This window comes from Ailuropoda melanoleuca, chromosome 16 (genome assembly GCF_002007445.2).
Source record: "Ailuropoda melanoleuca isolate Jingjing chromosome 16, ASM200744v2, whole genome shotgun sequence".
Classification (NCBI taxonomy): domain Eukaryota; kingdom Metazoa; phylum Chordata; class Mammalia; order Carnivora; family Ursidae; genus Ailuropoda; species Ailuropoda melanoleuca.
Window position 1 is genome coordinate 45892720 of NC_048233.1, and position 24061 is coordinate 45916780.

The 24061-nt window shown below is 49.2% G+C and overlaps 1 protein-coding gene across 1 annotated transcript in view; it reads left to right on the top strand.

Moving 5' to 3' along the window:
- Positions 1-10596: 10596 nt before the first annotated feature.
- The window catches only part of PARVA (parvin alpha), a 160753-nt gene continuing 147288 nt past the window's right edge, over positions 10597-24061 (top strand). Inside the window, exon 1 of the mRNA XM_034646606.1 lies at positions 10597-10835. Within this exon, the coding sequence (XP_034502497.1) occupies positions 10700-10835 (136 nt within the window). The 5' untranslated portion in view covers positions 10597-10699. The remainder of the gene's footprint in view (positions 10836-24061) is intronic.

Below are 24061 nucleotides of genomic sequence, written 5' to 3' on the forward strand. Positions count from 1 at the left end.
TGATTTTGAGTGGGAGCCCTTGAATTCACAGTTAAATGCTTGATTCCCACTGGGGGCACCTGGAAGGACTTACCTGACCAGCAAATCAGACTGGATTGGGAAGAGGAGTGAAGTCTCGCCTCGGGCCTGTTCTTCCAACAAAGAAAGTGACCCTCAGAGCTGGGGAGGGGGAGAGATGGAGCCAATCCCAGTTCCACCTCCTTGTTCCTCTTACCTTCTTATCTGGCCTGCTCTGATTTTGTATTACATTTACTCAGCAGGAATGCTCCCAGCCTGCACCCGAACTGGCCTCTGTCTTCAGTGGGCACTTTCAAGACCGAGTTTATTTATTGGTTTCTGTTCTTAATCCCAGTGCATGCGAATTTTCATGAAATGTGCAGCACGGATGCACCAGAATTGCTACATCAGGTTAACCAAGTTGCCAGTCCCCAGCATTTCACACTGAGTTTCCCCATTGTTGGAAAGCTTTGTCTGCTGTTGGAGTATTTGCAATGATCCGCTTTTTTCCCATTGAATATTAACAAAAAGTAAACATAACTGCAGATAAGAGCTCCTGTTTTGCAAGTGCTAACATTGTGGCAGCAGGGAAAGCAGCAGCTAAGGCCAGCCACTTTTGGTGGCACTTTGCAAGTGTTTCTATGCTTGTGGTGGGGCTCACATGCCCTCCTCTGGCTCTCAGAGCCACAGGCTCTCAGCCTTTAGCTGGCCCGTTTGCTGCAACTCACCAGCCCTCAGCTTTCCGGGCATGTATGGTAGTGTCATGCTCACTCCCTCTCCCAGCTTGTTTCTAGAAAAATGAAAGCCCTGACCCTGACCATGGTGCTGGGTACTGTGAATTCAGCTCACCTCACCTGCCAGGTGCTGTAATAAGCTCTGTTTTAAGTGCATTATTGCATTTAATCCTGAAAGTGAAATCCTTCAGAGCCTATTCTGGAGATAAGACTGAGACACAGAGGCTCAGCTTACCTGGTAGTCCAGGTACGAAGCTTTGGAACTGGAGCTCGAGCTAGATCTCGGCCTCCAGAACCTGGGTCCCTGACCACCAGGCTATACAGCCTTACCCTGTGTCCCCACCCGGACCTGCACCTTCTGTTCAACCTGCTCCTTCTCTTCCTTTCCTAGATCGGTTCCCATCGTCACCATCCCCCAGCACCTCAGTGCCCAGCCCTGCTCAGGGGAAATCTGGACATGGAAGCCAAAGCTGCCCCTTAGAAGCGCTTTGTGTTTCCTTCCAGCCTGCATCTAGCTATACTCTAACATGAGGACAATCTTCTAGAACAGGTCAGTTACCTAACCTCCACCACCCCTCACAAAAATATTTCAATAAACATGATACTCTAGGAAGAGGCACCTTGTTTATCTCGGGTGACCAAGTGGCCCTGACACACTGCCATGGATCTCCAGGGCACATTTTGGTCCCAAATACAGATGTGTGGCACGGCATCATCAAATCCCACGTCCCAAGGGTAGGGAAGCAAGAACACAGGGCTGAAGGGATGGGCGAAGACGAGGACGGAGGGAGTGTCTTGGAGACCGGCTGCTTTTGCAGGCCCTCAGATCATGCAGAGGCGGGGGGGGGGGGGGCNAGCGCAGGAGTCGCCAGAAAACAGCACTCATGGTTCTGTGTGAAATGGAACCAAATAACCCGCTATTGGGGCAGCATCTGAGTTTAGCACCGAATACATCTGAATTTAGTTCCTTTCCCATCCCCAGAATAATTGAAGATGTTGCCATACGAATTTGGGAGAAATGCCTGCGTTTGTATGTGTAGTAGTCCCAACACCGTAAGTGTGTGACTTGAAAACAAATCAGTGGCTCAAGAAAAACCCAACAAGCATGATCACTCCAAACGTGGTAACCCGAGCTAAGAGCATTTCAAGGCTCCAGCTCCTGTTCTGCCGTTGCTCACAGCATGCCTCGATTACGCCTGGATGTCTTCATCTGTGTAATGGAGCTGACCCTCTGTTCCTCCCTCCCGCCCAGGTTCCTTTGAGAGTCCGTCTGCTGTGCCTAGGATCCAATTTAAAATGGGAATGGCCAGAATATGACTTTGTCATTGGAATGGCCGTGGTGAATCTTGAACTTTTCTAATCCCAAAAGCAGAAACAGAAAATGACATCTCAAATCTCAGCAGAACGGGGAAGAATGGGGGCAGGTCCCAGGAGAGGAGGTCGAAGCTGTAAGCGAGGCCAGGGACCACACTTCCCAGAGCATTGTCCCTTTTGGGACTCTGTGTCTCTGCGCTGGCCTCTGCTGACCTCTTTGGCCAATGGTTTCTCAAGTACACCCTGAAGACGCCACCTGGCCGTGGTGCCTGGCTTCCCGTTCATGGTTAAAGGTAACATCTCTCACCTTCCTCCCTACAAGGAAACATCTAAAGTGTAAGTAGCCTCAATAGCTTCCCTAGCACAGACGGAAGTGGAGACTTGTTCCTCCAGCCCACCGGAGGCAGGAGGCAGGTGTGGGAGGAGGGTGGATTACCATGGCAACCATAACCTTGCTCCTCCAATCGCACCTGCCTGGGAAAGGGTAGGGGAGACCGTGGGAGCAATATCGTGGCCCGTGACGTGGACCACACACAAACAGAATCACTGGGACCCCAGCTATCCTTGCCTAGCTGGGTCTGAAGTGTCTGACCCCTGCTCCTTTCTCTCCTTAAAAGCTGTCCCTGCTGCTGTTCTGGAGTGTTCTCCAACCCTCTGTTAGACCACTCAAGTAGGAGCCACTGATTTTAGAGCTCCATCTGCACATGCCGTTGGCACTCCACTACCATGCTCAGGTGAGGAATCCATCTCTAATGTCTACAGTTCGCTACTGGACTCTTAAAGGCTAGGTAAGCGGTTGCCTGTCTCAGAGATCTTGGGACATGTCCCGCCATGGCTGGATCAGAGGCCATCTGAATGGCATCGTCCTGTGTGATCCTCGACAACACCCCACCCAGTCCCCCAGGTCACAAACCAAGGCTGAGGTCTTTCAACTTTCCCTGCCCCATGCCTTTCCTCACTCCCCCACCCCCACCCTGCCATCTGGCTGCCTCAGCCATGCAAGCAGCACTCTTGAAGGACGTGCTCGCTGGCAGCCCAGCCTTCAGAGGCCACTGCTCATACCCCAGAGTTCCCAAGAGGAACACTCACTTAAGAGTTCTCACTTAAGAGTCCCACTCTAGAGCCATTTTATCTCTCACACATTCTTTTCATCCAGAGAGCCCACTTTGCTTTCAGTGATCAAAGACATCCCCAGGAGGCTCTGGCTGTCTTCCCTCACCACCAGCAACCCCCACCGCCACCCCACCCAACCCCCACCGCTTTGATGTGGTCAAGCAATCTCTGATTATTGTTTCGATCCAGACCCTTTGTGGAACCCTCTTCGTGATCTGCAGGGCCTCCTATTTTGTCCCTTAGATGGTATATTATTTTTACAGGCAGCCACAGCGAAGGACCACAAGCTGGATGGCTTAGCACGACAGAAACGTATTCTCGAGGCTAGAAGTCCAAACGAAGGGGTGTTCCCTGCAATGCTTCCTCTTAAGCCTCCCCGAGCATCCCTTGGCTTATGGCCACGTAATTCCAGTGGCTGGCTGTCTCCTGTGTCTTCACATCACCTTTTCCTTGTGCATGTTTGTACTCAAACTTTCCTCTCTCAAGGATTGGTTTTACTGGGTTGGGAGCCCGTCCTCTTCCAGTTCACCTGATCCTATTTTAACATAACTAAGAACATCCGCAATGACTCTATTGCCAAATAAGGTCACAGTTTGAGGTTCTGGGCTTAGGATTTCAATATATTTTTAGGGAACACAACTCAACCCATAACAGAGGGTATTCACATTTGGGAAGTGTAAAACTCTCCCCAGTGAAGACCTCTTCCTCCTTAGCTTAATTGGAGATGATTGTTTTACCTCTGTGTCCTGGGCTTTTAATCTATACAACAACAACAAAAGTAACACAGCAAAAGAAAAAGAAAACAGAATGCAAAAGACAAGTTGCTTACCTGTGACAGAGAGATCACAAATACAATTTATGAAATCCGTCTGAACGGAGCACACAGACTCCAATTTTTCTCTCCATTATCTTACTAGTTATAGTTACCCTTTTACTGTTCTTTAACGGTTACCCTACAGGCTACAACACGATTGCTTGATTTATCAAAGTCCAATATAAATTCTTACCTTTACTTCTTCCCAGACAGTGCCTGGACTTTGGAACTCTAACTCCATTTACCCATTTCCCAATTGAAATGATTTCGCTTTTGTGTATTTTAATTTGATTTCTATATTTTTAAACCCTATAAGACATCATGATTATTTTATTTAGTTAATATCCTTTTGAATTTACCCTCTTCTTTGTGCTTTCTTCCTCCCTGTGTCACCGAGCTTCCATCTGGAATGATTTTCTTTACGTCATAACGCTTTACTTCGGTTTGGGTCTGCTATTAACAATTTTTCTCAGTTGTGCTTTTTAATTTAAATGCCTTTATTTTCTCTTTGTCTACCAAAGGACAGTCTTTTAGAGTCCCAAACTAAAGCAAACGGGGGGAATTTCTTGGGGGGTCCCTGGTTTGGTAGCCCCTGAACATTTGTCTATTTTTTTTAAAGATTTTCTTATTTATTTATTCATTCGACAGAGATAGAGACAGCCAGCGAGAGAGGGAACACAAGCAGGGGGAGTGGGAGAGGAAGAAGCAGGCTCGTAGCAGAAGAGCCTGATGTGGGGCTCAATCCCATAACGCCAGGATCAGGCCCTGAGCCGAAGGCAGACGCTTAACTGCTGTGCCACCCAGGCGGCCCTGAACATTTGTCTATTTATCCTTGTGAGCTTGGCAATTGCCCTGCTCCACCTCACAGCTTCTCAGCTGTTTCTTTTAAAATTGGGGAAAAGAAGTCCCGGGTGATGGGCTCACCTCTTGGGGGTCACTTCTTCTCTGAGATTGTGGCCCGGTAAGCTTTATTAGCTTTCCAATGCTCTCAAGAAGATTTACTTTACACTCAGTGTCCAGCTTTTCCAGTTGTTCTCAGTGGGAGGTTTGGCCTGTGTTATGTAGTCTGATGACATGAGAAACTGAATACTGCTTTCCCATCTATGTGTTAGGATTCTTGGAAGCTGTCACATAACACTTTTGGTCACATCCCATTGGTCAAAGTTTAGTTATGTGACTGCACCTAGCTGGAAAATAAAGTCTTTATTCTGAGGAACCATAGCCTAGCTGAAAATTGTGGGTTCTACAAATATTTGGGAGAACAGATTCTAAGGGCTATCGTATTAGCCTCTCAGTTATCGGCTATGTGAGCTAAAGCAAGTTATTTAAACTCTCTGAGTTTCAAGTTACTCACCTGTAAAATGGAGGTAATGATATGATTTATGAGTCTCCAATGAAATGTAATAATCAACACTCTATTGAGCTAAGACTTGTTATCTGCCAGGCACTGAGCAAAGTAGTTTATTTACACTCTCTTGATCCCCCCAACAACCTTATGAGGCAAGTGCTCGTTTGTTCGCATTATGACGAGAAACCTGAGACACAGAGATGTTAAGTCACCTGCACAAGATTGCACAGATACTTGACTGGAGAATGGCGATTCGAAGCCCACACCTTCACCACTACCTGCTCCTGCCTTGTAAATGACAACCCCCCTCCCCGTGGGAACGGTTGGGGGAAGATGAAGGGACCAGGATGGGAACAATGCTCGGTGGCCAAGAGCAGCACATGTTCCGCTAGAAAAATGATCTCCTAAGGGAAGGTGTGGGGACAGAAGTGACCTAGTTTGAGACCAGTGGAATTTTGAGTGATGTGGGCCACCCAGGGAGCTGGAGAAGGAGACCATGGAAATAAAAGGGACCCTAAAGGGCATGCGGTACCATGACGTCATTGCATATTGAAGAACCATATATGTACAGAGAATTGTTGAAATTAAGTGCCCGCTCCATGAATTTCCAAAGTGAATACACCCACGTAACCAGCACCCAGATCAAGAAAACACTGCCCGTCCGTAGCCTCCCCTCACGCCTTCCCACCAACCCTGCCCCGTTCTAGTCACTACCCCTCCCGAGACTCATCATTATCCTGACTTCTAACATCAGAGATTAGTTTTGCCTGTTTTTGAACTTGATACGGATAGAAGGAGAGAGTATATGCTCTTTTTGCATCTGACTTTTTTTCACTCAGTATCGTGAGCTCCATTTCTGTTGCTCCTTGTAGTTGCAAATTGTTCATTCTCCTCGATGTATAATGTTCCAATGTGTGACTATCACAATTTTTTTTAAAGATTTTATTTATTTATTCAACAGAGATAGAGACAGCCAGTGAGAGAGGGAACACAAGCAGGAGGAGTGGGAGAGGAAGAAGCAGGCTCATAGCGGAGGAGACTGATGTGGGGCTCGATCCCACAACGCCGGGATCACGCCCTGAGCCGAAGGCAGACGCTTAACCGCTGTGCCACCCAGGCGCCCCAGACAATCACAATTTTTTAATGGACTCAACTCTTAATAGACATTTGAATGGTGCTGCCATGAACTTTCTAGAAGATGTATCAGAGGGCACGAATGTCCGCATTCTTCTTAGGTATAACCTAGATTGAAATTGTGGGTCATCAGGTGTGTGTGACGTTCAGCTTTAATAGGTACTGCCCTCACTTTCCTGATGACGGAAATGGAAGTACAGAAGGGGCAGTCATTCTCCCAGGGTCACCCAGCCACTGAGCCAGGACTGGAACCTGGGTTTGCTCTCTCCCAGGTGGTATGTCTAGGTCTAGATTTCAAGGAGAGACAGACCTAGAAATTCAGCAGCGTCTCCCAGCGACACACATTTCACTTAGGAGCTGGCCTTCTCATTAACCCTTGGGTAAGATGAGACCAATGGCCAAGCATGAGAAGGGCGGCTCACCAGCGGGGCCGTGATTATAGAACACCGATTTACAGTGAGGGGGCTGGCGCAGGCTCTTCTATGCATCTTATCAAAGAGCAGCGTGATTAAGCAGGATTTAGATTCAGTCTATTTCAGTGCCAAACCCTGTGTAAGATGCTTTCCTGTATATTAACTCATTTAATCTTCTGAACATATCTATATGGACTATGAACACATAATACTGAAATACAGTGTCTGAACTCTGTAAGCAGACTAGAGCAGTTTGGAACAGTGCTTTGCGAATAATCTATGGTGAAGGACCAATCCATCCCAGACCAATATTTTTGGAAAATACAATTAAAAAAGAATTACCAGAAAGATAAATGAAAAGATATTCCAAATATAAGCTTCCAATTTTTCTTATATCAAATATAAAATTGCATTGCTAAATTCCTATAAAAGTTTCTAAACACTCTTAATTTCTGTATTTATATCATTGAGGACCAATAACAGTTTGCAGATCAATACTGGTCTTCAGACTACACTTCGAGGGGGACTGATTTATAATTCACTGCTCATTCCCCAATGTGAATCTCTCTTTCAAGAGCGATTGATAATTATCTTAGCGGAAGGAAGGTTTGTAAACAAGACATCTGCAAAATATGCAGACCCTGGAAACCATCACACCCATACGGGTTCTGTTTACATCAATGGGACTTCACCATTTCACTGTCTTTTTCAGCATAACTATTCCAAAATTGTCTTTCACTGAAAAGATAAGAGTTACAAATAGCTTTATTTGCGAGCACCTGGGTGGCTCAGTCAGTTAAGCGTCTGCCTTTGGTTCAGGTCATGATCTCAGGGTCCTGGGATCCCGCCCCATGTCAAGCTCCATGTCGGGCTCCCTGCTCAGTGGGGAGTCCGCTTCTCCCTCTGTCCTCCCACCCCTGCTCAAGCTTGCTCACACGCTCTCGCTCTCTCTCTCAAATAAATCTTAAAGAACAAATAACTTTATTGTGCTTTTCAAGAACTTCTCCCAAAACCTTACTGAAATGAATGTAAAACCTTTAAACTTTTGAATAGCATCAAGAACATTATTTACTCTCCAAGACTCTTTAAAAGGTTTGCCTTTTACCTACCAATCCTTAATGAGCATGATCTGAGCCAAAGTTAAACAAGCACCCCCTCATTGAAAGACCTGCCTTAAACCAGATTCCAAAACCTTATAAATATCCCCAATTTGCTCCCCCACCCCGCCAATATGCTACTCAGACGTGGCCAAGTCAGGGCTCTCCTTACCACGGTGCACAATGAATTCAAGCTTTGTCAGCTCCACAGCTGATTTTGCTGGTATTTTCTGAGAGCCAGCTTTCAACAACCAAGACTTTGTTCCTCTTTTTTAGTCTTGCTCAGGTGCTTTCAAACTTTAGTACGCATAAACATTACCAAAGAGGGCTGTAAGCGCAAAAAACACACATGAGCAAAATGAAAGAGATCTCCATGGGTAGTTTTTTGTTTTTTAAAGATTTTATTTATTTATTTATTTGACAGAGAGAGAGAGACAGCCAGTGAGAGAGGGAACACAAGCAGGGGGAGTGGGAGAGGAAGAAGCAGGCTCCCAGCGGAGTAGGGAGCCCGATGCGGGGCTCGATCCCAGGACCCCGGGATCACGCCCTGAGCCAAAGGCAGACGCTTTACGACTGAGCCACCCAGACGCCCATCTCCATGTGTAGTTTTGATTGTGTCATATTTAGGACCTAAGCCTTGCCTACAGATACCAGTAACAGGTGAAGAAAAGAGAACCGCGGGATGTGGGAGCTGGGAGTGGCTCTAGTGGCCAAATATCAGTGGTAGATCAGCCCCACCAAATCACCTGATGTACTACTCCCTGTTGAAAAACACCTATTCCTTGGTTTCGCCTCAGATGTACTGAATTAGAGCTTCTAGAGATGGGGGCCTGTGAATGTTTATTACCAACTCCCTAAGGAACGGTGATGCACGATAGGGTTAGAGAACCACCATTCTGTTCCCCCGCTTCATTTTGTAGACGACGAGGTGGAGACCCAGATAAGTGAGTGGAGTTGCCCGCGGTCACGCAGCTATTGAGCTGTGTGTCTCCTGATTCCCTGACAGGAGTTCCCAGAGCTGGAGCTCAGATGTTAGAGATATTTGTATGCACCCAATATCCTGAACAAGAATTACTAGTGATGGAAAACAAAATCTATTTTGGCTCCCATATCTCCTTAAGATTTATCAAGGTGGTGGTTGGCTTTGGGAGAGTATCATAATCTTTCCTTGCTCCTGGGTGAAAATTTTAGCCATCATCGTGACCTCTCTGCTTTCTGTGAGCTAAGAGGCATCAGGTGAAGTATAATTAAAAATATATAATTAAAAAAGAATTGTGACTCTTACACAAAGATAAAATGAACACATACTTCTCTGAGAATCTATTGGCGGTCTTACATGTTAAACTTTTGTTCTCGGGAATTATTGCTTGTTAGTTTGCTGATTAGCTGGAGTGAAGGCGGATGTGTTATTTAAAGCTTTAGGAACATGTCCTAGGAAGGAAGCATGGGCTGGCCCTCTGGGGAACTGCAGGGGCCACTGGGAAGAGATTCCAGATCCGGCAGCTACTCCCCAGTGGTTTTTCTTTAGTCAGACCACCTGGCTTCTTGAACCCACTTCCTTGCTCCCTGGGTCTGTTTCTCTGCTGATCCCCCTGCATGCAGCTAAAAACGAACACTCCAGTAATGGAGTCTTCACGAGCAGCCCTGAGTGCCCGACTTCTGACAACAGTCTCTAGCTTAGTTACAACTGATTGAGATCATCTGATTGGCTGTTCGCCAAACATTTGCTGTCTTTGGAGCAGGTGGTCACCCAGGGTCAACCAGCTGTAGCTGCTTAGAGGAAACAGTTGCCAGTGGGCTGAGGGGGAGAGACAGCCGGAGAGCCCCAAACTTCAGGGGGACAAGCATGATAAAACGTGCCTTTTAATCATTTCTAGCAAGAGTCCTTGAATCTTGGGGTTGGTGCCACTCCCCTGTTATTCCAAACGAGCTTGGTTGCCATTCTGTTGCTGTCATTTAGCCAGGATAAGTTTGGGGTGCCGGGTTGTTTCACAAGAGCCCACGGTCCTGCCTTCCCATTCACGTTTCCACCATTTGTGTGACCCTCCTTTGTACAAGCCATTGAGCTTCTAGAAACTGCTGTTTTGTAAGCAGCAGCAGCCTCAGCCCTGCTCTCAGAACTTCATCAAACTTCTCACCCTGGGATGGGGGTGGAGAGGAGGAACATGGATATGCCTGAACACCTTGGGGTTCACTCTCTCTTCCCAGAGCCGACTCATGCTCTTTCTGGACACAAGACATGGCCTAATAACTGTACAGGTAGAAAAGCAGGGAAAGAGCGGGCTCCTCACCCAACAGCCCGGGCAAAGACACTGGGAGACAAGAGTAGCAGGTCGCTTTGCTTCAGCAATGCCTGAACCCCTGATATGTGCCAGGATCCGTGTTGGGTGTGGAGCCCGGGGAAAACGTGGCCTCTAGGCCGGAGGGTCTCACATGCACACACAGACAAGGCCGCACGTCCTGCAAGGGGGCACATTTGGGGCACCCTCCCTGCTCTGGGCAGCCAAGGGGCACGGGCGGCCCGAGCGGCGCGGGCCCCGAGCGCGCAGCTCCTTCCAGAGCGGAGGGCGGCGCGAGGGAGGGAGAGAGGGAAGGGAAAGGCGAGCGTGAGCTGCCTCAAATGCTTGGAATAATTCCGCTTCCGTTTGGAAAGCCGCAGCCTCAGTCCCGCCGCACCCGCCCAGCGCCAGCTCCGCGTCCCGGCCGGCCCGCGCGCGGCTGCCCGCTCCGCCGCCATGGCCACGTCCCCGCAGAAGTCGCCCTCTGTCCCCAAGTCGCCCACTCCCAAGTCGCCCCCGTCCCGGAAGAAAGATGACTCCTTCTTGGGGAAACTCGGAGGCACGCTGGCGCGGAGGAAGAAAGCCAAGGAGGGTGAGTGCGGCCGGGCCCGGCGCGCCGCAGGGCCGGGGCCGACCGCCGGGGCTCCAGAGGCGGCCGGGCCCCAGGCGGAGGCGGCGGGCTCCGTTCCCCAACTTTCTGCGCAAACTTTCCTGGGCGCCGCGCTCGCGCTCGTTGCCTTCGTTGGCCTTTGAGCTCAGCTCGTTTCCTGGGCCCACGGAACCCCAGAAGCAGCGTTGGCCTCTGGATCCTGTGTCCGCCCCCAGGGCCCAGTCGGGCGCTATTAATGTTTGTTGAATGAATGAGTGGCTTTCCTAGGGGTCGGGCCCTGTAATAAATGACAGACTCGCGCTCAAGGGGAAAACCTGGATTAGACACTTAGCATCGCGTTGTGACCCTTCTGTGAACTCAGGAGTTGAGGGCTCTTGTAAAAAAACATTTTCTTTTCCCCACCAGGGTGAACTGAAGTGATTTTATTCTTTTGCAGGACCATTTGCATGTCTCATTGGCAGATTCCACATCTTGGGTTTGGGTTTGAAAAATGAAGTGACCGTTCAGAGGAAGCGCTAGTGATGGACGTGTAGATAGAAGTTGCTTGGGTCAAGTTTTTCATAGAGTGCATCGTGGTTTGGGAATAACCCTTCTGAAGGCTGTGATGCTGCCATGTAAAGTTCCCTGTTTCTGAGCTAGTTACCTTCGAGTGTAAGAAAGAACCGCGCTGAGACTGATCAAACTTAACACAAAGGACTAAACTTCTGTTTTCTGTGTTGGAGTGAGAAGCAGCAAAACACGGCCCCAAACAAGTTTTCCCCTGTTTGGTTATTTTGTCTGGGTAGCGTATAGCTGGTTGGAAATCCTGGCTTGGAAAGCCCTTTGTTACCCTTCTGGCTTTTTCCTCCTGGAGTCCTGGTATGGGCTCGCTAGCTAAGACTGAACAACTCGGAGTTTCTGAAGCTCATGACCTACCCGGTGGCTCAGCCCACCTTTGCCGTCTCTTCAGGAAGGTTTGTTGTAAAACTACGTAGTTGGTCTCTGTCTAGCGATAGAGACCTCTGGAGCCAGAGAAGGAGGCTGAGCGTCACCCTTCACTTTTTTCAAGTGGATTAGCCTGTTTTCCTGGAGGCTTCCCTTCACCAGGACAAACAGCCTCTGTTCTTACAGTGGGTCCTCATAGGCATGATTTTATGGCCCGCTGGCTTCCTACCCCTTCGGTTTCGTTTGGGAGCCCTGCAGGAAACACAAGGTCAACTCAATTGGGATTTTGAAAATACTGTAGTGAAGGGACTATTTTCAGAGGTGTGGGCAGGGGTAAGTGAAGCCAGGAAGGATGATAAGGAACGTGAGGGTTAATGACAGACAGGTGGAAGCTGTTACCCGCTCTAGACCTGAAGGGACACGGGGAGCCAACTGGAACCCACAGAGAGCTGGAACCATGGAAGGGGGCTGCGTGACAGGAACTGTAGCTGCAGAGAGACACAACGACTGTCAGTAATATGGAGATGGAGCAGGAAGACATTGGCACAAGAGATACTCTGTGTCTTAGTGCCCTTGAATCTCTTGCGGGTGCTTCCGATTGGCTGGGTGCAGGGGGAAGTGACCCGGGCAAGGAACCCGGATGGTGCAATGTGTAGGGGTCGGCTCCCTCAGGGCACAGAGCAGTTCAGGGATCATGGTGGGGAGTGGGGGCAATGAAAATAACCAGCAGACCCTTTCAAAGTGAGCTGCCCAGAAGCCCACATAGTAGTGTCGTGGTCTAGTCCGGCCCACCCAGGTTGGAACAGGGCTGCCGCCTGCTTTGTTCGAGCCCAGACACCAGGTTCTAGAACTGAGCCAAGGCTGCTTGTCCTTATTCTGTCGGCTACATGACACTGTTTGCTCTCCTTGAGGTGGCTACCAGCTTACTCAGAAACATGTTCATGTTTGTGGCTCCTGAACCATTCTCTTCCCTGTCTCAGATTTACTCACTTGGGTTTTTGAAACCAGGCACAAAATCTTATTTTAATCCTTGCTATCCTGAACTGTGAAGTCCTGATTCTGTCATTCAGCCTACTAACGAATCCAGGGGCTGTAAATGGTGAGTTTGCTTCTAAAGGGGCCCACCACCCCCCGGCCCCAACTGCTTGCTGCTGTAAGTGGAGTTCTGCGAGCCCGTAGAAGGCAGCTGGGTTGGCATGGAATAACCTGTGCGGGGTCTCAGTGATCAGTGCTTTACCTGTCAAGGGCCCACTGCCCATGACTTCGGTGAGAGTAAGGCTCGATCTTGCTCTGGATCTTGCATAAACTCACAGCTCTGTGCTTTGTAGAAACTGCTTTCTCCTACTGCCCCCTCCTAATATTCTAGAACATGATTCCTCAAGGTCACTGATGTGACCTTGAGCATTGCATTCTCCTGGGCCCAGGGACTGCCATTCATTCACTTGACACCTGTTATGTCCCACTGTAGGACAGATTGGAAAGACATAATACATATTGGAATATGTAGTCAGTAATTTCTTATAAAAATTTCATATAAAAATGTATCTTCCTACAAATACCCACTACATACATCATAGAATGACTTGCAAGTCTCATAACAATGTATTAAAAGTAGTCATCACTCCTGTGTTGTCAATAAGAAAAAATAACCTTAGAAAGAAAATAGAGGTTAAAAGCATGGTCTTTGGGACCAGATACCTTTGGCTTTGATTTCTGGTCCAGCCCCTTATTTATTGCTATGATTTAGGACAACTTTATCTTTCGAAGCCTCTGTTTCTTCATCTATAAAATGGGAATAAAGTATGTAATATGCATCGCATGGTATGAATAATGAATGGTAGCTATTAAAATTGATAGCTCAATTTGACATAGTCCTTAAAATTTGGAGTAGCCTTTTCGTTCTGGCCTGCAGAAGATTCTGCAGTTTCTGCAGATAGCCTGGTAGCTCATGGCTGGGAAGCTCGTAACCCTGCTTTGGTCCCTTTGGGAATTAGGAGGCTCTCCTTGCACATCACATACTCCTGTTAACATAATGTCCTATTTCAGCATTTTTAAAAAAGATTTTATCCATTTGGGGGAGAGAGAGAGAGAAAGAGGAGCGTGTGTATGTGCAAGACGGTGGCGGGGGCGGGNGGGGACCAGAGCCGAAATCTGGAGTCAGAGGCTTACCCAACTGAGCCACCCAGGCGCCCCACATTTCAGCATTTTAGAATATTTGGGCCCATTTTCAGGAGTTGTAAAGTGGCTTTTGTTTTTCTCTGTGGATCTTCTCTTTTGCGGTTCCAGCCCTCTTTTGTGCTATATGCAGCCCTCTCGTGTAGGTCCTCAGATGTGCCTTTCAGAGTCCTTTGCCAAAGAGTCACCTTTCATCTTTCTCCGGATCTGTCCTTAGGACTTGCCCTCTCCAGGGACTCCATCTTGAATTGTGTTTGCCAGCTGGAGGTGCCCTAAGCTGGGTCGACAGCAGTGATTATTCCTATCACTTACCCATTTATTTATTATCCCTTAGAGTTTTACATTTTGTCCGGTGCCCAAAGTATCCAATAAGGGCTTTAACTTGATAATTTAAAATAATACTAGGACTTACCGCTTGGCTCTCATTGGCTTCCAGTGTAACTGGGGAAGATCCCCAAACTCTGCAACATATTTATGGTTTCGGGAGTGGGGGGAACCCCCAGCCCTGCTGAGCAGCCCTCCTTTCCCCGAATCAGCATGCATTCTCATTTTCCAGAGTGCCGCCTCAAACCCTCACCAACTTGAGACAGAAAACTGAGTACTGGGTATGAACTTGTTCAGTTTCCCTTTGCTCCCCCAGATCTACACCTCCTTTCATGCTCCTCGCCCGCCTAGTCCCTTCCAGAGAGCTCCCTTGTCCCCTTGTTTGTGAGGCCATTCATTGCTGCTCCCTCCCAGATTTGGCCTAGCCAGATACCCTTGCTCTTGTAGCCTCAGTCTCTTTCATGCCGCTCTACCCCCTGACATTCTGTAAATACGTTTGAGTCTTTCCATTTGAAGGTCTCCTGATACTGGTTTCTTCTTAAGCTACTCAACCGCAGGCCTTGAAAGAGTTGCCTTAATGGCTTTCCCTTGCTTATGTCCTAGTCACTTCTTGACCCACTAGCCTCATTCTTTCAGTAATCATTTACTGAGTGCCTACCATGTACCAGGCACTGTGCTGGGATATGGCAGAAGGAAAAAAAAAGACAAAAATCTCTGCCCTCATGGAGCTTACATTCCGGCAGTGGAGACATAATACACAAGATAACTTGGTAGGTCATGTGTATTGTGTTAGAGTAGCGACAGGTGCTTTAGATCAAACTGAAGCAGGACAGGGGAACACAGAGTGCTGAGGGTTGAGAGATGGTTGGCATGTAAAATGGGCTGGCTAGAAAAGACCTCCCCGAGAAGGGTATTTCTGAAAGATCTGAGGGAGGAGAGGGAGAGAGCCCTGTGAATGTCTTAGAGAAGAGCATTGCAGGCAGAGGGAATGGCAAATGCAAAGGCCCTGAGGCAGGAGTGGACCTGATGCGTGGAGGGCCAGCACGGAGGTCGCTGCGATTGGACGGGAGAGGGAGCACAGTTGTGGAAGGTGATGAGGTCGCAGGGATTAGATGGAGGGTAGGTGCGGGTTGTGTAGGGCACTGGAGGCCATTGTATGCCTGGAGCCTTTACTCAGAGTGAGATGAGACGGTTTCAGGGGCTTGCATAGAAGAGTAACACGCCTGCACTTGTGTTTCAGCAAGACAGCTCTGGTGCGGTGCTGCGTGACCGCGGGGCAGAGGCGGGAGCAGGGACATGAGCTAGGAAGCGGGGGAGAGCGGCAGTGGCCTGGAGTGGAGGGGTGGGCGCTGAATCCTGGGTGTAGTTTGAAGAGCTGGTGGGTAGGATTGAAAGGCTGGATGGAAGATGAGAGGAGAATCGAGATGACTCCAGGGATTTGGGTTTGAACAGCTGGAGAGAGAGAGCTGACTTTCACTGAGCTGGAGTAGCCTGCTGGGAGAGCTGGCTTGGGGAGAAGGAGGGTGGGGCCTGCTGGACTTCACAGCGGCCATGCTGAATTCACAGTTGGTTCCGAGAGCCCAGCTCAGGGGGTGTCTGGGCTGGAAAGTAGAGAGGTCCAGGGCCTGTTCCCCAAGGCTTTTGAACATCAAGGACCCATGGAGAGAGGCTGAGTAGGACTGGCCGTGGGATGGAGGAAAGGGGGAGCACATCCGCCTGTTCCGACAGTGCAAGCTTTGCTGGCTGAGGGCTCCCAGGACCCACGGTCTCCTTTTCCATCCTCATTCCACTTGGGCTCTTGGTGGCATCTGACACTTCTTCAGCTCTCTCTTTTCCTCAAAACATCTTCTCCCTTTACCTTATTCACACTGAAATTGTTCCCTGTGTCCCTGACTAGTCTTTCTCAGACTCCTTCTTGGGTTTTTCGTGCCTGTTTACCCCCTCAGCAGCATTTCCTGGGATTCCGACATCCCCAGCTTTGCTCTCTGTTTTGGGGTGTTCTTTTTTCCTCTCCCGTGGATTATCTCACCCACTCCCATGGCTTCAATGACCATCTGCCCATTGGTGCTTCTCAAATCCATACCTTAAATCCAGATCTTTCCCCTGTAGTGCAGACACCTCTCTCCACCACCTCCTGGGTGTGTCACTGGTCCCTCCAACTCCACACGCCCTCGACGGCTTTACTACTCTGTGCCACTTGGCGCAATCTGCTTCTCTCCTTCCACCATCCCCCCAGTTGCCCGAGGCCGTGGTCTTCCTCTTTCTCGGCAACCTCTTCTTAAAGGGCGGCAACCTCTTCTTAAAGGGTGAATAGTAAATATTGCAGACTTTGTTGGCTACACAGCCTGTCCTCGGTGCTGCCCTTGTTACCATAGACAGGAAGTGAATGAACACGCGTGGCTCTGCTCCAGGCCAACTGGACCCTGACATTTGAATTTCGTGTCATTTTCATGTGTCACAAAATAGTCTCGTTCTTTTTCAGTCCTTTAAAAATGTGAAAACCATCCTTACCGGTGGGGCTGCATGAAAATAGATGGCGGGCCCGCCGCAGCCCGTGGGCAGTGGTTTGCCCACCCCAGCCCTCTCCTGTCCACGCACGCAGCTGCCTGTCCCGGAGGCCTGTGGATCCTGCCTTGCATCCCTGTCCCGCGTCAGGCCCCAGAAGCGCTCTTTCTCTTCTTTGAGATTCTTTCTTTCTTTCTTTCTTTTTTTTTTTTAAATTTTACCATTTTTATTTTCCACCTGAAATGTTGCAATATTCACCCCACTAGTCTCCCTGTCTCTGGTCCTTTTTTGTTCAATCCACCCTTCATCTTTTTGCCAATACACTGTTGTTGTTGTTTTAACACAAAGATAATGCCCCCTCAGGGCAAACTTCTTAACATGGCATTCCGGACCTTCTCAGTTGCTCCTTAATCACCTCTTCTGGTCTTGCCTCTGTTTCCCTTTCAGGAAGCCTCCATTTTAGCCACACCCAACCACTCTTTATTCCCGAAACACATCACGGTCTTTCACATGTGTTAACCTCTATACGTGCTATGCCATATTTCTGGAATGACCTTCCTCTTTTTCCTATACAACAAACTCCTATTCAGTCATTAAAACCCAGTTCAGATATCCCTGTCTGCTGGATGCCTTCCTCAGCTCCCCCAGGAAGTGAGGTGCTTCCTTCTCTGTGGTCCCATGTCCCCTTGTCGGTGGCTCTGTTGTGGCACTGGCCCCGTTGTCCTGCGGCCATCTGTGGGTGTGCGTGTCACACGCCCTGCTGAGGGCCCCCTTCCCGTAGCCCCCCCTGCCTGGCATAACATTTAATACGTGATGATACCGGCGTTTCCATGCGATGAGTTTCCCCATATTTACCTTGGTGAAAATAGTCCCCTGCTGACTGGTTGGGTAATCTTAGGCCTCTTCCTCTTTGCCCATTTCTCACATCAGCGGATTAGGCCACCTAGCCTCTGAGGGCCCCGCTCTTCTATGATTTCTGAGCTCTCGTTTCACCAGGCTTCTCTCAAATTCAGTTTTATTGTCTGGGTAGGGTGGTCTGGGAATGACATCATCACAAAGACCTCTTTCTTTCCTCCGCTAATGAAGGCACCTGTGTGTCGGGAGGAGGAGATGGGAGGCAGGATAAGCGGGCCCCGGCCCGAGGACACCTCCATATTAGGAGTCGCTGTCTCATGGAATATCTCTCTTTGGTTAACAAGCGCAATTCATAATGATGTTTTAGCCATTAGTACAGAAGAGATGAATCCTCATGTAAACACGTGTAAGCATCTAAAATCACTATTCGCTGTCATGGAAAAAAAGAACACATTTGGGAAAAGCTCTACAACGATGTCAGTAATAAAAAAACTTTTAAAAATAAAATGCTTTAAAAAGGGCATAAACATTCTGTTAGGTGTTCAATATGTTCTGGAAGAAATCCCCATGGAGGTTTTGTCTGAGGACTAGAGCTTCCAGGACAAGGCAGCCTCCTCTAGCTTAGGCCCTGGCCCTCATCCCTTGCCTCCTTTTCCCTGTAGTCTCTGGGAGGGCAGGAGTTCTGTCCGTCCTGCTCACGTTCGCACCACGCGTGCCTTGTGTGGCTGCAGGTACTGAACAGGTGCCCTGCAAAATGGTGGACTAACTGCCCGAATCATCAGTGGGCATCTGATTCCTCCTGAGGGTGTCCCCAGCTTACTTCAAACTCTGCCTAAGCTTGAATGACAATTCTGGTCCCCTGCTTTCATCCCGGTCTCAACTTCTGGCTGCGTGTGTGTGCATCTGCGTGTGTGTGGGGGGGTGGTGTGTGTGCATGTCTGCGTGTGTGTGTGTCTGCATATATGTGGGTGTGTGTGTCTGTGTGTGTGTGTGTGTGTGTATGTGTGTGTGTGTCTGATAAACCTGCCTCCTCCCACCAGGAATCTCTTCACCCTTTGTGGAAGGGCATTACCCCTTAGCCCTGCTCTTTGACAAGCACACTAAGGCCCTCAAGACCAGACGTTTGGGTCCTGGCATCTATGGGCAGTGATGGTGCAGTGGAAGCAGGGAGGCTGCTGGTCAAGGGTGGAGACCCGTCCGAGTGTAGAGGTCGGCGTTCATGGTTTTCATCCAGAAAACCTTGCTCTGGTGTTGCACATTTTCCTGACGGTGCTTAAATGATGAGGGGCTGAGGTGAAACAGCCTCCGGGCAAGGTTTGGGGGAGACGAAAGGTGCAGAGCAAACCTCTGCAGGAGATTCAGAATTCCTGTAATTCCCCAAAGCCTGCTGGTTGCCCTCCCCTGCCTGCCTGTGCCTTCCCGAGCTTCTCAGCTTGCCTTACTCACTAGATGCCAAACCAGGGAAATCCAAAAACCAGCCAGAGCAGGGCCACCATCGTTACCCCTTAGCGAGAGCTCTCCATCGCTGCAATGCTGCCCACTCCGACCCACCCAGAAAAAGGACCTACTGAAAGGAGAGCCTGGCTCGGTGAGCACAATCTGTGAACTGTGGCTGCTGCTTCTGTGCTCTGGCCTGGGACGCGCGTTGGCACGGAGTGCGGATCGCCACAGGACTTGCCGAAGGTCTGCTTCCGCTAGCGTTTGCTGTGAACGCACCAGCCTGCCAAAGCCTTAGAAAAACCGTCTCTGTGGCTAGAGACCTTGTGTTCCCTTCAGACCAGCCTTGGGGACAAGTCAGGCCATGGACGGAAGAAGCTCAGAACTTCATCAGCTCAAACAGAAATATTCTGTCCTACTGTACACTCTCTTGGGGAAGGAAGAATGAACCAAATTGCTTAGCATCTAATTTTTTAATAAAAGTGGGTTTTTTTCCCATTATAAAATTAACCCATGCTTTGGGGATTTATGGGAAAATAGAAAACAGCCATGCGAGTTCCACCTCTCAAAGGCAATCGCTATTAGAATGTGGTTTTACTTCTGTCTCTTCTTCCTCTTCCTTAGAATTTTTTTGTTTTTTATAATTGTAAGTATACCATGTATATTAGATAGATAAAAATTCTCTATCTGTATTTTTCATTTATTATATAAATATATTTTGTGTTACAGATCTTACTACACATACTTTTTACAGGTGCGTAATATTCATTGAGTGAATGTCATCTTGCTCACGTACCCATTTCTTTTGGTCCTTTCCTGTTTTTTTTCTAGAAATAATGCTGCCTAAAACTTTTTTAAAAAGGAAGAATAATTTTCTTTGAATGGAGCCCCAGAAGGGTGACCGTTGGCTTGCTTAACACTGATGGTTTATCACTGATAGCCGGAGAGATTCCTGCTTGGGTCTGGGTAGTTTTCCCAGTAGGCTGTTTGAAACGAAAACCAGCATCATTAGGCCGAAAGTTTCTGTCTGCTCCTGGCTGGCAGGACCAGGTCATTGAGCTGCGGGGTGGGGTGGTTTGGAAGGGTGCTGGGTCAGGGGAGTGCAAATTTCCCTCCCGGCCAGTAACATGTTCAAGCTGAGCTCTAGGACAGGCAAGTCTTGATTTCAGAACATTCTCTTGCGGCCATCCTTCCTTCCATATGTGGCCGGGTGCATCATCCCAAGTGCCTGCTTCTTCTAACAGGGTCCAAGGGGTCTTGGGAATGGTCGTCCTTGAAATTCCCCTGGGAGTCACAGCCAACCCCCTGCCCCACTGAGTTCTCACCACTTCATGTGAGACCCAGTGAAGGTTCGGTCAAGTAGTCCCCCCTTGTGTTGATCTCTTCCTCCCCACCTCCCAACTGCTGAGTTCTTGGACTTGCCGCGCGTTTGGTAACCACCAATGGGAGGTCATGGCAAGACAGTGAGCGAAGGACTACGGCGGACAAATTAGAGGTGCCAGAGTCGAGGGCTCCTTAGGACACATGGTGCTTGTAGCCGGAGGAGGAGACCCCGCCCCGCCCCAGGCTGACAAGAGAAGCGGTAGGATTCCGGAGCTTTCTGAGTTTCCTAGGGATTTTGATGAGAGTGGGCTGGGCCGATGCCTCCAGGGCTCAGTTTCCTCAACCTGCTTGAGGAGCCGGCCATCAGGTGTTTCACTGCAGCTGCTAAGACTGGATCTGAGCCAGTTGGAGCGTGTAATTATCACACCCAGCACTCCAGGGAGCATTTCTGGGGAGTGGCTGGTGGAGGCTGACTCCCTCCCTGGGAGTGGTGCGTCAGGGCCTTTATTTCATCCTTGAATCGTACTCCACTCCCTTCGCTCATTCTCGTATCTCTTTTAAAATCCAGAGGCCCCTCCCCGCTTATCTTCGTGAAAAACCCAGGCTGACCCTGAGGAGCCCTGAACGCGGTGGGTCTCCGGGGCATGATGACGATGTGGCACTACAAAAAAGTGAGGCTGCCGGCCTGCTTCTGCTGCCTGAGTGACAACCCCAGGCCCCGGGGCTCCCCAGAACACCAAGGTGCTCTGCGGAGTAGACTCCGCCCTTCGTGCTCAGATATATTCATCGGGAGAACCGTTACTCTGCCAGTTGCAGTATGACGTTGACTTTTCAACCCAAAACAATTCTTTCTAAAGCAGATTTTGTCTCAGCCCACGTGGCTTTGGCTGTCGGGGGTGCTGGGAGCCCCTGTGGAGAGACAGAATGAGAGAGGGGTCTGGGAAGAGGGTCCTGCAGCCCCAGTCTCCAAGCTGAGGGGACGGGGCATGCAGGTTTGTTGGGGCAGGTGTTCTTGGCATCTGTGGAGTGCCTGGGTTCCGAATCCAGAAGGCTTCTCCAGGTCCAGGTTGGGGTCTCAGCTTCGGGGGCCTGGGGGCAGATGCCGGCAGAACCTAGCAGGCAGGTCAGGACCCTGGTGGAGCAGGTGAGGGGTGGGGCAGGCTACGGCCTCAACGCGGACTTGGCAATCACTGGCCGCACAAGCCGAAGTGGTGAGGAGTGCGCCAATGCTCACACAGGAAGCCTGGGTCTTGCCTCACTCCTTGCCCCCACCACCCGACACTCCAGGCTTGGAGATCAACTTTCCTCTTAGTGGAGAGGGGTTTTCCTATTTACCATAAGCCTGAGCTATCCCTGAGTCCCAGCCCTGGTGGGCCGACCTGTAGATGACAGGTGGCTCATAGTGACAGCTGGGAGAGGCAAGGGCAGCAGGAATCAACAGTTTTGATGCTGTTTGCAAAACACGAAAGGAGGGTAACACAGTTGCATTTTAAAGCAACTGAGGACACAGGAAGTGCAGAAATAGCCCTTTGCAAGGAGTAGCAGCTGCCTCTTGGCTGACAGGTGCGAGGCCTCTCCTGGAATAGCCCCTCCAGCACATGTCCAACGGCCTGGAGAACAGAACGATCCCTTCGCCTGCTTTTCCTCCATGCCTGTCATTATGCTAAATTACAAGGCTCCCACGATGGCTATGGAGAGGGAGATTGATTTGTTCCTTGTGGCTGTCGCTGTGCTCAACGTGGCTGGGGTGATGGGCACCCAGATTTCACACCTTGTAATGGCCCTGCCAGGGGTGGATGTTAGCACAATTGGGACCTGACACTTCAATAAATCTGAGACATTCTGCTGTGGAGATCAAAGTTCAGAATTGCTTAAATTGGTGTTGGAGCAGGTGGGAAACAGGAGTCCGGAGCCACGAATTGGATAGATAGCAATTGTCGTTCAATTTGTACGGCCTGAATGTCAGCTTTTCAAATGATATGACATCAATTTAAGTGATTTGGGCTCCCAGCCACCCAGCCTATTTAGCATGACTGGTTTGGGGAAGTGTGATTCGTAGTCTAGCTTATCTTCTTAAAGGGGGAGGGCTTGGGGAACCAGCCCTGCTTGTACCTGTCAGACCGTTGTGTTTGGGGGGGGGTGGTGTCGTTGGGTTATCAGTGTTCATGGGGGTGTGGATGACAGTTTCACCTCCCACCCGGACGTGTTGGTAACCCCCAAGCTCCCTTTCCAGCCGTGATCTCTGTCCTGAGCCTTACACTCATTAGCATGTGTATGTCACGGCCCCATTACCTGCACACAGAGGTGAGGCTGGATTTAACACAGGCCCTGTCGTTCTCAAAGGCTTCACATGGGGTGGGGATGTGCTCTCGTTTCTGACGGCAGCTCAAGTCCAGACGAGAGGTGGTTTGATCTCTGTGAAGGAATGGGTACCTTTTTTTTTTTTTTTTTTTTTAGCATTGCAGCTTTATTGAGATACAGTTCACCCATTTAAACAGTGTAATTCTGTGGTTTTTGGTATATTCGCAGTTGTGCAACCATTGACACAATTCTAGAACATTTTTATCACCCCAAAAAGAGACCTTGTGCCCATTAGCAGTCACCCCACCTTCCCTCCCTATTCCCTTACCCCCGCAGAAGCCACTAATCTGTATTCTTTCTCCAGAGTCGCCTACTCTGGACATTGTGTATAAATGGAATCATACAATCAGTAGGTGGTCTTTTGCGATTGGCTTTTTTCACTTAGAGTAGTATTTTCTTTTTTTTTCTTTTTTAAGATTTTATTTGTTTATTTGTCAAGAGAGAGACCACGAGGTGGGACGGGGGTGAGGGGGAGGGGCAGAGGCAGGGGGAGAAGCAGACTCCCTGCTGAACAGGGAGCCTGAGGTGGGGCTCCAACCCAGCACCCTGGGATCATGACCTGAGCCGAAGACAGAGGCTTAACTGACTGAGCCGCCCAGGAGCCCCTGAGAGTAGTGTTTTCAAGGTTCATCCATGTCATAGCGTATATCAGTACTTTGTTCCTTTCCGTGGCTGAAAAATAGTCTGTTTGGTGGATAATACCACATTTTGTTTACCCATTCATCAGTTGATGGACATTTTGATTGTTTGCACTTTTTGCTATAACGAATAATGTAGCTATCAATTTTCATGTGCAAGTTTTTGTGTGGACATATGTTTTCATTTCTCTCGAGTACAAGAGAGTATGTTTCGCATTTTAAAGAACTGCCAGGCTGTTTTCCAAAGGGGCTGTGCCGTTTAATACTTGCACCATCAGGGCGGGAGGGCTCCGGGGTCTCAGCACCCCCACCAGCACCGGGTACTGTCTTTCTTTTGTGATGGTGGCCACCTCGGTGGTGTGACATGTAGCTCTCTGTGGTTCTCATTTGCATTTCCCTGAAAGGTCACGATGTCGATCATCTTTTCATGTGCTTTTTTGGACATTTGTAGGTCTTCTTGGGGGCACAGGCTTTCAGGTCCATAGAGTTCAGTGCACATCGGCCCAGTCCCAACCATGAAGAGGGCTCTGGCTGCTCACCCAGAAAGGTACATGCCAAGAAAGTCTCATCCTCCCTTTTTTTTTTTTTTAACGTTAGCGGGGAGTGCCGGAGACTTGCCCCATCCCGCAGGAGGTGCCATTCATCTTGCAGAAGGACTGTACTCCT